The sequence below is a fragment of the Gymnoscopelus microlampas genome (genome assembly GCF_963454915.1).
Source record: "Gymnoscopelus microlampas genome assembly, chromosome: 8".
Taxonomy (NCBI): domain Eukaryota; kingdom Metazoa; phylum Chordata; class Actinopteri; order Myctophiformes; family Myctophidae; genus Gymnoscopelus; species Gymnoscopelus microlampas.
The window spans coordinates 52,203,997-52,218,318 of record NC_139945.1 but is presented as its reverse complement, the minus strand read 5'-3'; the positions used below and the strand labels follow the sequence as shown (position 1 = coordinate 52,218,318).

The following is a 14,322-nucleotide window of genomic DNA, read 5'->3' as shown; positions in this document are numbered from 1 at the left end:
AGAGAAGGACCAGCCAGGATTGAACCAGGGACATTGCGATTGTGAGGTCAATGAACGGCCAGCTACCAGTGCGCCCTGAAAATATGCTGATTGTTTTGCAAGCGAACCGAAATGGCATTGCATACCTGGCATGAGTGTTCGTTCTGTTGCCAACTTTCAATCACTGTTGTTGACCTCCATGAGCAATGACCATGTCTCTGTCTGGTGCCTGCTTTTGTGTGTATTGTATGTGTGAATGCTTTTGTATTTTCAGCATTTGAGAAGAACTTCCTGTCCGATTTTGCTCAGTGACAGGCAAGGCTCTGTGTGCATGTATTTCACACAGCTGTCGATAAAATAAGATTAAAGGATAAGAAGAAGAAAGTCCGCACACTGTTCTCAAGCTCCAAAAAAACTACATTTTTATTTATGCAACATTTCGACCTTCTAGGTCTTCATCAGGCAAATATCAGGCAAAATATCATATTTGCCAGATGAAGACCTAGAAGGTCGAAACGTAAATAAAAAATGAGTTTTTTTGGAGCTTGAGAACAGTGTGCAGACTTTCTTCTTCTTATCCTTGATTCTTCCCTTGATGTCCAGGCCTAATGCAGGCGTGGGATGTGCACACAATCCTCTCTGTGAATACAATAAGATTAGACATGACATTATTTATTTTATAATTTCTGTGGCTGTTTCACACACATTTTACCTGCATATCAAGGAAGCATTTTTGGTTAAGTGGACTTCTAACAATATTATAAAATGTACTATTTGGCAATATTCACATTATGTCAAAACTAGCAGCATCAGATTCTGGTGTCACTGTCTTAAACGTCTGTATGTGTTGTGGTTTTTGCATTTGTATGTGTGTGTGCATGTGTGTATACCTTAGGGTGGAGCTAGCCAAAGTAATGCGGACACGAGCTAAAGAGATTGAGGTGAAGCTGCTTCTGTTTGCCATTCAGAGGACCACAAATTTTGAAGGTCTACTGGCCAAGCGCTTCTCAGGACGCACCCTGAACTCAGACGGACCTGGAGTAAGACACACACACACACACACACACGCACACACGCACACACGCACACGCACACACGCTTAACTGCTTTATAGCCTCAGAGCAAAATAGGTCCTCTAGGGTCAGCATGACATACATTTTTGTTGTTGTTGTTGTTGTTTTTTTGGGGGGGGGTTGATACTTTTACTCTGCAGCTTTTTAAAAGCTCTTTGGATGTATTATTTTCTTTTTATTATTTGTCTATCACCATTATTTTATATTTATACCACATCATGTCCCTCTGTGTCCCTCTCAAAGAAATGGTTGATTTGCAGGCCACAAAATAATTTGACATGGCTGGTAGTGGCACAAACACGAGCATGGCCATACACACATGCAACACAATGTGCTGTCATAGACAAACTGACATAACAATGTGCATGATGCACATGTAGACATTCAGTCATTGATTTGTTTGTTTTACTTGGAGCCACAACTCCGTCAGAGCCTCCCGAGAAATGTTGCCCATGAACGTCGGGCAGTAGAAAGTAGTGCAACCACAGTTCAACAGAGAACAATGTCATAATGGAAGACAATTTGAAATAACTCGTGGTTCCAAGACTGAGAATTATTATTAGTACTGATCCCTCCTGGCGGGGATTTAACTCCTAACCGAGGCCGATGATTCCATGCTCTTTCTGTTTTTGATTCTTTAGCAGAAGAGGCCGGAGAGCCCTCTAGAATCCACCAACCCCTTCCTGGAAGAGGATCCAGGAGAGGACGCAGGCTCTGAGAAGGATGAGGATCTGGACAGAGTGAGTCATGTGACCTTTGACCTCTGAAACATAAAGGGTCTTTTTAGATCCTGCTTCCTCTCACATGACATGACATCACATGACCTGGTTCAACCTTGGATTGGGAAGATCTCACTGCCAGTGTTGATTGATATTGTTAGATACCAGAATCTCACTGTCAGCGTTGATTCCTATTGATTGATATCAGAATGTCTCACTGGCACCGTTGATTTCCATTGGTTCATACCATAACTTCTCACTAGCAGCATTGATTCCTATCGGTTGATACCAGAGCAGTGAACTGGTCCATTACTTGGACAATATGCAGTAGACTTCGATTTAGTTTGAGATCATTTGGCACAATAATTGCCATAGAGATTAACATCTTGTTGGTATGGAAAAGCAGGGGTTGGTGTCCTCAGTTACTATCGTTTGGCATGCGATTTCCAAGACTCCCTTTTGATATCGGCTCGTTATCCCTGATCATAATTATAGCGCCATATGTCGATTTATGAAAAATAGCACTGTTAACCTATGCACGCAACCTGAACGAGCAATAAATATAATAATATATAGTAACCGCTAATAAATACCAGTTGTTTCATTAATTGCTATTTTCCTCCATTTTCCCAGCCCAAGAAGCCCAAAGCTCCAGACAACCCTTTCCACGGCATTGTGTCCAAGTGCTTTGAACCTCACTTATATGTCTACATAGAATCCCAGGATAAGTGAGTAACGCACATGACACGCACACGCACAGACACACACAAACACACACGCACACAGAATATTGAGATAAGTAGAGGTAGACCCCAAATTAAGTGCAGGTTGTGTGTTTAAAGCTGGCATGTACAAGCCCTTTTTCCAGCGCCCCTGCAACAAAACCCCTTCCATTCTCCTTCATTGGCTTTTCTGTGTTTCCATCTGTGTGTGTGTGTGTGTGTGTGTGTGTGTGTGTGTGTGTGTGTGTGTGTGTGTGTGTGTGTGTGTGTGTGTGTGTGTGTGTGTGTGTGTGTGTGTGTGTGTGTGTGTGTGTGTGTGTGTGTGTGTGTCTCCCTGCCTGCCTGCCTCTGTCTCTCTCCACTGAGGCAGAAATGTTTCCCATTAGCTGCATGACCACAGACGCTGAGAAAGAGGGATAGAAAAATTGCCGTCACAGCAGATCTACGACCCCCCCCCAACACACAAACACACACACAAATACTCTTTACTCGTTTTGTGCCCTTTCACTTTCTGTCTGTAGTTTTGTTTCATTCCTCTTAACTCCTTGCTTTCATTTACTCAGATTCTGTCTTTTCTTTTATCTCTTGTCCCGTTTGTCCTATCATTTTCTCCTCCCTTTTCTCCTCTTTTCTTCTTTCCCTCTCCCTCATTGCATGCCCTCCTTTTCCTCTTCGTCCCCCGAGTCATCACGGTGGTCTCCCCAGAAATGGTGCGCCACTCTGGGACTGCTCTCTTTTCCATGAAACCTCGGTGTTTGGATCACTGGAGCGTTGACTGTTGTTTATGTGACCAGGGGCAACAGCAGAGTGGCCGGTTCTTGGGCCCCGACCTCCTTTTCAGTTTAGAGACCTTAAAAGAACTCGGGCCAGATCTGCTTGTCCCCAACGGAACAGAACTGAAGAGAACAGTGGCCTGCTTGTTTAGCCTTGGCTGCGGTTCCTAGAGCAGTAGCATTTCAGGCCTGTTGGTACATGAACAACTGACCTGTTGAGTACAGCAGTGATTCTCGACCGTTTCAATTTCAAGGACCTCCACTTTGATATGCATCAGGGCAAGGGTTCCCAAACCATTCAGGCCGCGACCCCCCAAAATAATCAAATTTAAACTGGGGACCCCCCCCCACCCTGACAAGTACTTGGAATAGATTTGTTGATGGTTAGATAATATGATTTGTTCTTATATACATATGATGACATATGACAACTGAATGTCTCTCCGGATTAATCAAGTTTTTCTATCTATGATATGGTCTGTCATTTGGTCCAGAATTCCTTTAACGTCTATGCATTATAGGTCTAGTGATAACAGTGAAACTCTGAATGAAAGAAATAGCCATTCTTTTATGCTCTCTACAGTCTCTAGTTGTATTTACTTGTATATGTAAAATGGTAGCGATTAACTATCAATCATTTAGCTCATTTACCCCCTCAAGGCTCCCTGGGTGTCCCCGAACCCCACATTACGATGCTTGTAATGATGTAAACATCACCTCTTGTAGCAGCACTGACTGAATCTCTAACCCTAACTTGTGTGCAACCTTTCATGCTCGCCTCTGCTCCTTCAGAAATTTGGGCGAGCTGATTGACCGCTTCGTGGCCGACTTCAGAGCGCAGGGCCCCCCGAAGGCCGGCACGGAGGAGGGTGGCGCGGTCCTGCCCAGCTGTGCCGACCTCTTCGTCTATTACAAGAAGTGCATGGTGCAGTGTTCCCAGCTGAGCACCGGAGAGCCCATGATCGCCCTCACAACCATCTTCCAGAAGTACCTTAGAGAATATGCCTGGAAGATCCTCTCTGGGAACCTTCCCAAGTAAGAAATCATCTATGACAATGGTTCCCAATCATTTTCATGTCAAGGCTCATATCGATTTGGCTAGGGACCCCCATTTGAAAGGATTTTGTACCAGGGACCCCCATGAGAGAAGATTTGTCAAAATCTTTCAAAAAATAGCTGGAAAATAAAATAGGGCTTAAACTAAGAACTGTGTTCCAAAACAAAAAGTAAAGAAAAAGAAAAGTATGAATTTATCCAAAGAGTACGAAAATAAAGGGCCGCCTAAACAAATCGACTACAATTTCAGGCATAGAAATGACCTAACGACTACATCTTCCATCACAGATGCCGCCTCCCCCCGGCACCACCAACGTACATTATCAGAGTCACGTCGAGTTGCTTTGGATTTTTTCTTTCTGTAGGAGAGTAGCATTGTCAGTTCTCAGTTGTTTCATCAAACACACTAAATAGCACACACTGATAACAAATGTCATAAACTCGAAGGAATCTCGGGAATGTTTTTGACAGAGCGTGACATGCTTCAGTGGGGACAGTGAATCACGTGATTTCCTAATGTACTTTTTCTGTGATACTTCCGGGGTCGCAGATGAATTAATTACATTTTCACCAAACACAGACTTTATCAACTGTATTTATTTTTTATTATTGTTATTTTTTTGGAACGGTTCTTATGATACAAAAAACGTTGATGGGATTTTTGAATCTGAAAACACTTCCGTGACCCTGTGGGCTTGGTTTTGACATCAGGACTTTGGTACTCCATTATCCATTTAAGCATCAGCAATTTCCACCACATTGTCATGTATTTTTGCCACATTTTCACCTATAATACCATGCCCAAAATAAAGGACAACAGGGTTAAAGGGATAGTTCATCCAAACTACTTATTAATACTTATTTTCTATCAATTACTAATCTCTCAAGAACAGATTCTGCACTGCGTTGGAATCTGTCCTGAAGGTTCGTCAGAACATGTACACACTTTGTGGGAGTCGGCGTGCCTTGAGATCAGGAAGCAGGCCGCGCTTTACCCAATCAAATGTAGTGGGCGGGATTCACGTGTCCGTCGATCATTCCCTACTGGAAACTAACCGAAACTAATTTAACAATAGCGTCCGCGGAGCAGACAAAACCACGGAAAGATATTCACATTTGAACTTACTTTTTCATCATAGAAACAAGTGGGCTTATAACCAAAACGATCCATGTTCTCTGGGAGAAGTGGTGTTAGTGTTCCGTGTAGAAATATTGTTAGTGGGAATGAAAACGTAGTCGCACCACCCGGAAGTGGAGCGGTGAAGGCAGACTTAAACCCCGGTTTCCTTGCGCACTGGTGCTACGTCGGCATTGTCCCAGAGTATAACTGAGGAGGAACGAACAGCAGAGGTCGCTGTTTTTCCTTTTCAGTTGTCTCTGGGTTCCGAGATTGATCAATTACACACCCCATGAAGCCTTTCTTTGTTTTTGTCGCATTCCTAAGCCAATAATTTGATGACCGGCGGAAAGATGCTAATGTCTCCGGCAGGAGACACAAAGGAGACTCTTTGTGTCTCCTACCGGAGCCGCTGCCGGTGTTGTTGTTTCCTTTTGTACAAAACCAAATACGGGCCATTTCCAACTTCAGAGATTTGTATTACATCATAGAATGATAGACAGTCTGCTTTCAGAAGCTATACAACACAATGTTTTTCAGTACAATATGTTAATTAACAAAACATGAACATGAAGTGAAATAGAATTCAATGCACATATAAGCTTACGGTGTCAGTCCTGCAGTTAATTTAACATGACTTATTACTAGCATTTTCAGCATTCCTTATGCACCCCATTCCAGTGGGTGCTGCTAGCAGAAAATGAGTCCATTAACTTGCAGTGAGCAGGACCAGTTGATTTTAGTGATTAAGTGACAAGCCACTTTCAGCTGCTGGAACTCATTCCCTAAATGTCACAAAATACTAGTGTAAACTTGGATTTCTACATGGATGAGGATGGTGAGACTTTACAGTACATTTGGATGAATGTAAGCTTTCAAAACAAAAACAATATTGTTGGAAAACTAAGGTGGGAAATGATTAAAAAGAAAGATGATGGAAGAGAATGGGAAACAAGTCAGAACCGGCAAATACATTTTCTCTGTTCAAGTGTCCCTGAGGAAGACACTTAACCCCTAACTGTGCTTGCTGTATTATATTGGCTCCTAATAGTTAGGATGGGTTAAATGCAGAGAATACATTTTACGTATGTGCAAATTTACTGTGACCCTTCATTCAAGCTCAGCCGCTGGGCTTTTCCAATAAATCATTTGATAAACGCTTACTCGATAACAATCCCTGTAAATATTCTGCTGTCCATCAAAACTAGTTTGTTTTCTCTGTAATGGCCATTTATTCTCCAATTGACTTTTGACAAACGAGCAGCACACTGTACCCACATGTTTTTTGGATCTGGAGATGTTTACGATGCATAATACCAATAGCACACATCTCTGTCCCATCAGCCACACGAGAAACCCTGACTGTGATGTGGGTGTATATACTGTCTCACATGCACATGCTGGAAGATCACATGCATGTCAGGTGGAAACCTTTCATGTCCAAAACTGTAGAAATGGAGAAAGAAAACTACCTCTTTTCCAATGGATCAATGTAGTTATTATTTAGTCAGAATACTTTTCAATGGTTAAATATTCATAAAACCCACAGAAAGACTTTCACAACCTTCAAAAGTAGCGAACATTGCCAATCTACAAGTATCCAACGCCAATGTGGCGCGTTGTGAGCTTTTGCGATTATTGTGTATGACGACGAAGCTCACAACACATTGCAAGTGTTTTCAACGCAAGACACATCATACGATGAAGTTGAAAATGGGGCTTGAGGCCTTAATGATGACACATTGGCACAGCGATCTCGCTGTCCTGTCTGCTTGTTGCCTGGTTGTCTTAATTATGTGCAAATAGATTGATGTCTCATAGTTTAAATGGGTAGTAGTTATCAGTTGGGAGACTGGCAAAAGGAAAGGGTTGTGCTTCTAGAGCCAGTATTAGCATATCTTGTCTGCATCACAGTACCACCTCCAATTAATTATTGTTCCTCATCTTCTCGCTCTTCCTCTTTCTCACACCCTGTCTTTCTTGCTTTCTTTTTTATTTCGTCCCTCTCTCTCTCTCTCTCTTTTTCTCTTTCTCACTTTGTCTCTCACTCTCTCTCTAGGACCAGTTGTAACACTGGAGGTCTTACCATCAGCAGTCTTCTGAAGGAGAAGGAAGGCTCTGAAGCAGCCAAGTTCACCGTGGATGAGCTGTGTCTCATCTGTAGCATCCTCAGCACTGCTGAGTACTGTCTGGCCACCACGCAACAGGCACGTGTGCGCGCGCACACACACACACACACACACACACACACACACACACACACACACACACACACACACACACACACACACACGCGCGCGTACATCACACGTACATCACACATGCATGTATGCACGAAATCAAGGGTTTTTACTGAATATTTCATTATTCAACTGTTGGACTATTTAAACCACTATTCGACACTGTACATCAACGAAAAATATTATAATATATATTATTAATAAGTCAGTGGCAATATATCTACAGCAGATATGCAGCTGCGGGCACTGATTTGTGGTTATTGGTTCTCTTCATACATTCATGGTTCATGGATACTGTACGTTACGTTGTGCCATCATCAGTATGGTGCGCAAAAAAGCAAACATGAAGGAATAAATATGATACATCTCCCGCAATGAATCGACTGCTGAGTCGGAGTCTACTTCTAAAAATCAGTAGTCGTGAATGCCCTAATGCAAGCATGCACACACACACACACACACACACACACACACACACACACACACACACACACACACACACACACACACACACACACACACACACACACACACACACACACACACACACACATGCATCCTGAGCATTCATTTAAATCCAATTAGAATTTTCAGAGATTAATGAACGCTCAGGATGTTGCAGTGGATGCACCAGATGCCTGTTAGATATCTCAAAGTGATACTTTCACATTGTGATATGAGGTCTGTTATTTATCTTGGCAAAATGTTTATTTTGGCCAATGATGATAATAATTAAGCTTCTGTGTGGAAAATAAAATAAAAAATACCAAGGGGAGAAGACCCTCCTTTTATTAAGACAATGTGAACTGTGTTTAGACTCAATCACACCCAAAGAAATGAATCTTACTTTACAAAGAATAAATCTATCTGTTTTATGCTCAGGAAGATAATAGTAGTTATCTGTCATGTTACACACAGTTGTGAGTAAATAGTTTATTTTCAAGGTGGAGGAAGTGGAATGTTTGGTCAGTGTGTTTCATCAGAATTTGTTGTAACTCACAATGACTTGTTAGATGATTTCAACACTGAATAAACACACACACACACACACACACACACACACACACACACACACACACACACACACACACACACACACACACACACACACACACACACACACACACACACACACACACACACACACACACACACACACACACACACACACAAACAAACAATGCCTTAGTCATGACAACTAGGATAATTCAAAGCACAAATGACTATAGTGCTGCACTGAACTCTCAGTGTTTTCTCAACTGTTGTGAAATATTCCATAAGAAAATATGGGGGAAAAAAAGAAATGAAAACTAGAAAAAGTGCTCCTCGGAGCACAGGTCTCCGCCAGGTCAGGTAGGCTATTGTGGCCTCCTGGTGGCGCTATAATAGGCCAACGTGAAAAGGGTGCCATTTCTTCTTAGGCCTTGCACGACAATCGGACTCTGACTGCATTCATGATTTGAGGCATTTTGTTAAAAACATGTTTTTCGCTAAATTGGACCTGTTGGCGGCGCTATAACAGGCCAATGTTAAAAGGGTGGCATTTATTCCTCAACATAGTGTGAATGTGCGTGCAAAGTTTGAGCACAATTGGACGGTGAGTTCATGATTTGCGGAATTTTGTTCAAAACAAGCCAATAATGCAAACTTTAGATGTCAATCTTACCAAACATTATGGAATATGAAAAATCAAACACATCCGTCGTGATCACATGACTAGAGATCATGTGTACCGATTTGCGTGAAATTTCGATAAAATTGGAAGGAGTAGTATAAAATAATGTGTTTTACATAAGTCGGCCTGCTGGTGGCGCTATAAAAGGCAGATGTGAAAAATGCAGGGCAAAGGTTTTTCCTTGACCTCTAGGGAGTGTGCATACAAAGTTTTACACATATCGGTGCAATTGTAGGTAAAAACACAAATCGGCCTGTTATAGCGCCACCATGAGGCTGATTTGAAAATTTTCAAATGGTAGTTCTTCCTCGGCCTAATGGGAATGAGCGTGCAAAATTTCACGGAAATTGCATGCTGTGTTCATGATTTGAGGCATTTTGTTCAAAACGGAGCACTCCTGCAAACTTTGGAAGACATTTTTAGCCAATCAGGATGGAATATGAGAAATCTGAAATACCCGTTTTGTTTAATGACTACAGAGATACTGTGTACCGATTTGCGTGACGTTTGGACAAATTCTGTACGAGTACTGTCAAAAAAGGTGTTTTGCCAAAAGCGGCCTCCTGGTGGCGCTATAACAAGCCCATGTGAAATTTTTGGGTCAGAGGGTATGAATTGGCATCCAGGGAGTGTGTGTGCACAGTTTTGCCACGATCAAGCCAACGGTGCCAGATATTAGCTGTCCACGGACGGACGGACGGACAGACGGACAGACGGACGGACGGAGGGTAAAACATACTCTCTCGCCATGCCTTTCGGCCTGGCGGAGACAATAATAAATCGGATATGTCTGTATGTGTTTCATAGCTGGAAGAGAAGCTGAGAGAGAAGGTAGATAAAGTCCTGGTGGAGAGAATCAATCTCACTGGGGAGATGGATACATTCAGCACGTAAGCCACACTCAATTAAGTACCAAAAGGAAAATCACCCATGTATTTATATATATAGTTTACTGCTTTCCTGGACTTTGCCAAGTTGGCTGAAGCGATTACACACTAATATGAAAACCTGAAGTCTTGTAGTAATGTCTACTGGATGTATATCTTGTTGCTTTCAGTGTGATTTCCAACAGTATCCAGCTACTGGTTCATGATCTGGACGCTGCTTGCGACCCTGCTCTTACTGCTATGAGCAAGGTAGGAGACACACACACACACACACACACACACACACACACACACACATGGTTGTTCCAAACCTTTTCAACATTATGGGTCTGATAATGTTGCCAGTAATTGCGGACAAATAAAAGCTAGATGGTTTATTTGTCAAATATGTCTGCCTACAAAGATGTTAATAAATTAATGGTTGTATGAACGATTGAACGTTATGTTCTCTAGGAGTCATTGTGATACAGAGACGGCAGCTCCCCTGCTGTTAAATGCTCTCATCTCTCATAAGTCAAAGGAATGGGTTTTGTAGGTAATTATCTCAAAATGATTTGGTGATATCAGTTGGCATCAGATATTTCTATTAGTCATTACACGCACACACACATTATTACGCCTAAAAAGACCTAATAGGGTTTAATAGAGAAGTGTGGCTTTCCTGTGGATCTCTCATGTCAGTTTGTTGACGTCCTGTCCTTTTTCGATGCGCTTGACCCCTGGGAGATGGATTGCTGAGGTGGAGTGCAACACATATCATTGGCTCCCAGTAGTTACTGCACAACCAAGGTGTGCTACTCATAAGCTGAGTTGGCAATGCCCGGGATCAAACCCAAATCCTTCAAGTCCAAAGGCGAGTGCTCTACCGACTGAGCTAACCGGCACAAATAGTTTGCGAGTTAATCTCCGACACCTTTTTGGATTGTTTATTCGTCGCACTTCATCAGGACCTTTTAAATGATTAACTTGAATTGTTACATTCAGTGTTAAATAAACTCTGAGGGTTTTGCTGTATATGCTGCAGTGTGTAACGTTTGGTCTTTGCGGTGTACATCCAGATGCCGTGGCAGAGTGTGGAACACGTGGGCGACCAGAGTCCATACGTCACATCGGTCATCATGCACATTAAGCAGAATGTGCCCATCATCAGGGACAACCTGGCCTCCACGCGCAAATACTTCACTCAGTTCTGCATCAAATTTACAAAGTACGAACGTGCACACACACACACACACACACGCACGCAATTTACACACTGTGTAAATTGCATGAAGCTGATGGTTTCTCTCTTTCTCTCTCTCCCACTAGCTCCTTCATTCCTAAATTCATCAACCACTTGTTTAGATGTAAGCCTATCAGCATGGTAGGAGCTGAACAGGTAAGATCAGTTTCTGTTCATCATCCTTATCCTCCTCATGCGGCTATTATTGTGAATATTACAAATGTACAATTTTAAGACCTTGCACAAGAATTGCATGTATTGTACTATAATCGATGATCTGCACTTTCTTCAGAGGTTGACATACTGTATGTGCAGCATTAATATCACATTCTGCAGCACTGCAGAACATGTACGGTATATGGTATTCTCATGATGCCTTACTAAACCTTAACCAACATCATGCCAAGGCAGAGCATTAATGGAGTTCTTGTTGTTGTGTGTCCGACCTCCACCAGCTCCTCCTAGACACCCACTCCCTGAAGACAGTCCTGCTGGACCTGCCTTCTATAGGTTCCCAGGTGCTCCGCAAGGCGCCCGCCAGCTATACCAAGATAGTGGTGAAAGGCATGACCCGTGCAGAGATGATCCTCAAGGTCAGAACCACCCCAGTAGACTGTGGTTGAACCCAGTGTTAATTTTGTCGACTAAAACTATGACGAAGAATGTTCGTCAACTACATTTTTTCACTGACTAAAACTACATAAAAACTAAGCTATGATGACTAAAACCATGACTAAATATACGGACAATTCCGTCCAAAAATAAAAGCTAGACTAAAATGTTAGGGAAGGACTAGTGGAGAAGAGATCCAGTATAACTAAGACAAGTCATTTTATGCTTGGTTGCGTGCGGGTGTCACGCTTCGAAAATAGCAGATCTACAAGCTCACAACGTGCCGCAGCACGACGCGTTGTGAGCTTGTAGATCTGCTATTTCCGACACACAGCTAAGATAAATCAGGCATTACAACAACATCAAGGCCTGCCCAAAATACATTGTAGTCGACTAAATCAACTGTAGATTTAATCAACGAAACTTTTACTAAAACTAAATGGAATTGTACTGGTTGAACCAAGAACCTCCATGTCATAAATTGATATGATCGCTGAAATCTGTCCAAAACTGTTACTTTTCAGGAAATGGGAAAAGAACGTTTTGATAGCTTATTTCAATACTGTTATCAAACTGTTTTTGCTGGTTCATCGTATAGGCTGAAGCGCAAAGATTATTTAAAAAGAACCTATGTTCCATGTTGTAGTTATTATTTAGTCACAAGCTCCTGTTAATGCATTTCATTGGTTAAATATTTATAAAACACACAGACACACTTAACTACTTTCAACCTGGCATGTCATGGCTCACTACACATTGTGAGCCTGAAGATCGTCTATTTTCACAACTTTTTCACAACAAACTGTCATATTATGACAATGTATAAAATATAGGGCATGAATTTATGGGGGGGAAATATCTGACATATAGAGACATACAAAGCTTCTGCCCCTGTTACTCGGTCATTATGTTACTTCCTTTACCCCTAGAATAAGGGTCGTAACAGCCCGACAGTGACGATATACATGTGAGTCAGGGTGTGGCTGTTCAAGAGCGAGCGTGTGTGTGTGTGTGTGTGTGTGTGTGTGTGTGTGTGTGTGTGTGTGTGTGTGTGTGTGTGTGTGTGTGTGTGTGTGTGTGTGTGTGTGTGTGTGTGTGTGTGTGTGTGTGTGTGTGTGTGTGTGTGTGTGTGTGTGTATGTCTGTCATTGTGTGTCATCAAGTCAACCGTCTTTGGTTAGATGAAAAGAAAAAACAATTTTAACTCACTCTGGCCTCTAGTTTGAGGGTAGTTAACTGGCACGCTCTGCCCATAACTACCCGGTATAGTGTTTTCTCCGAGTTCCATACAGGCGCTAAGAAAATCTCCCATCAGCGCAAAGAAGTAGCTATTATGAGCCTAAACCGTTGCTGTGGATGTATGTGGCTTTCCTGATGTGGGTGTGTCAGCAATATTCCACTGATAATGTGAAACTTTGACTAATGATAGCTTTATCTTACCAGCAAACAAATATTATGACCCTCTTCCCCATTTTTGAAGCATCACATTCGTTGACATGATAAAATGAAGATATACTACTACTCGTATATAAAAAAAAAACAGTAAAAGTGTTATTTTGGTGAATTGTCTTGTTTTATTAGGCCCTCTTTTTTAGTGTATTAGTTGTTAGCAGCTGTTAGCTGTAACAATTATGCTGCTATGTGACTTAAGAACCCATGAATTGCACTGCTGATAAACACATTTTTACTACCATAATTTATTTTCAGGTTCCTTTTCAAATATCACTCCTTAATTATATATATTTAGATGGTTAATTTCAGTGGGAAACCAAGTGCAAATCTGAAATAGAATTAACCTAAACTAATTTCAATTTCAGAACTTCCAAGCAATTGTTAAAATACTGTGGATAGAACAGGTAATCATTTGAAGTCATTTTGGGAAGAGTAATCTTTTAATTGGTCCTTAACCTCACTGAGAATAGCATTTTATGTTCCTATAAACAAATACACCTCACATTAGGAAAGGTCTGGAAAATTAGTTGAGGTTAAGCACCTACGCAGTAAAACCCTCAGTGTTCATTTAGTCATTTGTAACTGAGTGAATCAGTTTGTACACTTGCAGAGTTACATTTGCACTGAGGATTTTACCGTGTATTTGATTTAAATGAGTGAGTCAGGGCAAGGAAGAACATGCACATGTTCTCATGCACAGCGAGTGGTCCAGCTTCAGTGGGAAGGTGTGAGGGGGTAGGGGATGCAGCCATCTATTCACAGTTATGTACCCATACAAACCGTAGGAAACATTTGC

General features: G+C 41.8%; 1 protein-coding gene across 2 annotated transcripts in view; it reads left to right on the top strand.

The window, feature by feature from the left end:
- vps53 (VPS53 subunit of GARP complex) overlaps positions 1-14,322 on the top strand; it is a 44,686-nt gene that overhangs the window by 21,993 nt on the left and 8,371 nt on the right. The window contains exons 11-20 of one of the 2 annotated variants that reach the window (XM_084064133.1): positions 875-1,019; positions 1,697-1,792; positions 2,405-2,499; positions 4,059-4,301; positions 7,499-7,646; positions 10,162-10,244; positions 10,412-10,490; positions 11,300-11,448; positions 11,550-11,619; positions 11,919-12,056. In XM_084064133.1, the coding sequence (XP_083920259.1) occupies positions 875-1,019; positions 1,697-1,792; positions 2,405-2,499; positions 4,059-4,301; positions 7,499-7,646; positions 10,162-10,244; positions 10,412-10,490; positions 11,300-11,448; positions 11,550-11,619; positions 11,919-12,056 (1,246 nt within the window). Of the gene's footprint in view, positions 1-874; positions 1,020-1,693; positions 1,793-2,404; positions 2,500-4,058; positions 4,302-7,498; positions 7,647-10,161; positions 10,245-10,411; positions 10,491-11,299; positions 11,449-11,549; positions 11,620-11,918; positions 12,057-14,322 lie in introns of both variants that reach the window. The other variant, XM_084064132.1, reaches the window with a different exon arrangement.